This window comes from Phoenix dactylifera, chromosome 13, assembly GCF_051530095.1.
Source record: "Phoenix dactylifera cultivar Ajwa chromosome 13, Ajwa_hap1_PhDact_Kaust_v1.1, whole genome shotgun sequence".
Taxonomy (NCBI): domain Eukaryota; kingdom Viridiplantae; phylum Streptophyta; class Magnoliopsida; order Arecales; family Arecaceae; genus Phoenix; species Phoenix dactylifera.
The window spans coordinates 26,080,060-26,083,325 of record NC_143202.1 but is presented as its reverse complement, the minus strand read 5'-3'; the positions used below and the strand labels follow the sequence as shown (position 1 = coordinate 26,083,325).

Here is a 3,266-nt window from a genome sequence, read left to right as displayed (position 1 = left end):
CTCAACGTCGGCCGACTGGTTCACGAGTTCATCTCCTCGTCTAAAGAACTCATGTTGAATGTCATCCTTACAATGTACGCCTCGTGTCACTCCCCTTCTGATTCCCACCATGACTTCGAAGGCTTGCAACAAAGAAACGTCTTGCAATGGAATGCCATGAGCAGCTGCCATCCTTGAAACAATTAAACTCTAGAATGAGGCTATCGACCATTTCTACGAGTTGATGTCAAACACCGACCTCAAGCTTCCATCCCCTATGTTTTGAAGTCCTACAGGGGCTTCTGGATGTGAAGATGGGAAAGACTGTTCATGGAATTATCTTAACGGTGGGATTGGATTCTAGCACCTTCATAAGCAACTCGCTGATATCAATGTATGGGAAGCATGGCCATGTATGGGGTCCGGGTCTGAGCAGTTGAGGACCCCATAGGCAAGTGGATCCCCCAATCATCTATAAGTGGAAGTGATGGTACAGGTGTTTGCAGAATTCCCAAATGCTTTAATCCAGTGCGCGTTTAAGGAAAAGTTAAGAAACTTCTCATTTGCACCATGCTTTTGAGATGATATCTTCTCATTTGCACCATGCTTTTGAGATGATATCTTCTCATTTGCACCATGCTTTTGAGAAGATATCTTTCGTTTTTGAAACTTTTATGAAGGGGATTAGAGGAATCAGGTTCCGAGAAAAGATGAAAGGCATGAGATTTGAGGTCTAGTTATTAAGAAAGGACAGGAACTAAGGCGGATAATGTCAGGCTGCCGTTCAGGAGGGCCTTTCATTACCTTCTTCCATCTGTCGAACACTAAACCGAATCTGACAAAAGCTTCCATCACAGCTATGCTTCCTTTCTTTTTCCCCTTACTTTTTTATAAGTACAAATAAAGAAGGAATCTCCAGCCAACTCCCTTGTTCTTGTGCCCGTGGAATCAGTAATGGAAGAAGAAAAGAAGGAACCATCATCACTATGGAGAGCATAAAAATCCCCCCTTTTTTCTCTATTATCTCCAATTGTCCAGATTTAGACAAATGTGTCCTCGAGCTTGTCTTGTTGAGAACAAAAAAGACCCATCGTTTTTTGTGAAAGTTTTTACAGCAGGGAGGTTGTTTGGACGTTACACTTCTCTTTTTTAAAAAATCATATATTCTTATGTCAACCGCTCTAGTATTATGATCGCTAGTGTTGAGATCACGGTGTAAAAATTTTAATAATGAGGTTAAAAAATACAGAGACAGAATTCAAACTCAGAATCGCTGCTCTGATATCATATTAAAATCGCCACTTGTTCCAAAAACTTAAATTTACATATAAGATAAATTTATTTATATATTTTATTTTTTTTATAACTTTATAATTTTTTTTAAAATTTTTGGTAAAAAATTACCTCATAGTTTCGCCTGCATCATTATTCATGAAACTTGAAAGTCACAAACTTACCACCTCACTCTCTCTCACTCTCTCTCACTCATTATATATATATATATATATATATATATATATATATATATTGCCATTGGTATCTCTCAATGGCTCTCTTTGCTTTATAGTACATTCAACTGCAACTGGAAGCAAAACAAAAGCTACGGAAACAGAGAACAAAAAAGACAAACCAAAAAACTATCCTACCCTCCCATCTCTGAACCTATTACCCATGGCTGCCATTCTCTTTTACTTACCTTTTACCTCTGACTGCATATGTCCAGGAGCTTCTTTCTCCCTTCCACAACCTCATCGAAAAAGTCGTCCAGCTGCCCGGTAATATTCTCAGTTCCAGATCTCAACAGCCCAAACCACAACTTCAAGCTCTCCACCCTCTCCCCGAGCCCTCCTCCTCCAGCTTCACACCCCCTGCTCCTCTCCAGCTCCTCCAAGCCGGCTCTCACCCTCCGGAACTCGTACATCAGAATTCCCGGCCGGTGGTCCATCCTCCCGATCTCCCCCACCACCCTCTGCTGCAATCTCGCCATCGACACCATGAAACCCGACCCGAAGAAAAGCGAACCTTCGATGGCTGCCAGCCCGTTGGAGCTCGGGTCTTGCCACCAGCAGACCAATCCCCAAAGCAGGAGCATGAGGAGAAAAGAGCCGACGCTCCTCATAGCATAGAGAGCTCCCCTGAATCCATCGAATCCATGGAGCTTGGATTCCACTGGGACTTTCTCATCGAGCGGAAGCGAGAGGGACTCGGCCCTCGTCTCCACCAATACTCTGTTCTCCTCTTCCAGTCTCACAGCTTCTCGCCGGCAGACTGATATCGCCCGCATTACCTGCCATAGAAAAAGATTGACAATGACAAGTATTGCATAAATGATTCACTGCAGTCGGGAGTAGGACCTGTCTGGTGAGCTGAGGATGGAGGTGGCGGCAGCCATCCTCGAGCGAGAAAATGGTGTCGGCCCCGGTGGAGTAGCAGTAACTCTCCATGTTGGAGACGCCCGTCTTGAGGACATGGCAGGCCTCCCAGAGGCGGGAGCTCTCGTCCATGTACTCGTCGAGCCACTTCTCGCCGACAGGCAGGTGGAGCTTCCGGACCAGGTGGATGAGCTGGGAGTGGAAGGAGCGGAGGAACGACACGGCCTGCTGAAGGAATTGGAGGGACATGAAGCTGTTCGAGGCGAAGCAACGGTCGAGGTCGTCGAGGCCGCGGGTCAGGGAGGAGTAGAAGCCATCGACAGACGTGGAGGAGGGCTTCATGGATGCAAGGAGAAAAGATATGAAGATGAGAGATGGGGAGATGGACGTCAATCGGGTGCAGTTGGTGGAATTTAAGTTGGAGGAAGTTGGGGAGGGGGGCCATGATGGTTGTTTCTTTTGAACGGGAAAGGATGATCGGGAATCTCCCGTTGGCTTTGTTTACCGGTAGTAAAAGGACAAGAGAAGCCAGCCACGGAAAACCTACCTGATTGTTGACGACTAACCACAAACACCACCGGCTTGTAGTCGGTCTCAATGGATCCATACTGCAGTATTTTCTAATCCACATAGATTATAAGTTGAGTTCCCTCTGATATCATTTGTAACAATGCAGCATCTCATCCAAAATAGCTAGCCAGGAGTATTATTTGGGTTCTTTGATTTTATATAAATATCCAAGATTTATCCAATGAATAATTAATATAGAACTAAACACACACCCGCACAAGTTCTCACACACTCTCTCTCTAAGGGAACAAAAAAGAAGAGGGAGAATCCTAACCTTGCTTTTGGGCTAGTGTTGAGTTGAATATTGTGGCTTGTTTTGTGTTTTACCTTTGATATTAGTTTGGT

The 3,266-nt window shown here is 44.7% G+C and overlaps 1 protein-coding gene across 1 annotated transcript; it reads right to left on the bottom strand.

Moving 5' to 3' along the window:
• Positions 1–1,516: 1,516 nt before the first annotated feature.
• On the bottom strand, positions 1,517–2,873 carry LOC103719952 (uncharacterized). The gene is made up of 2 exons (XM_008809441.6): positions 2,334–2,873; positions 1,517–2,266 (listed from the first exon to the last, which is right to left on the bottom strand). The coding sequence occupies exons 1-2, from the start codon at positions 2,691–2,693 to the stop codon at positions 1,679–1,681; spliced, it is 948 nt and encodes a 315-aa protein (XP_008807663.2). The 5' UTR covers positions 2,694–2,873; the 3' UTR covers positions 1,517–1,678.
• Between the last annotated feature and the right edge of the window lie 393 nt (positions 2,874–3,266).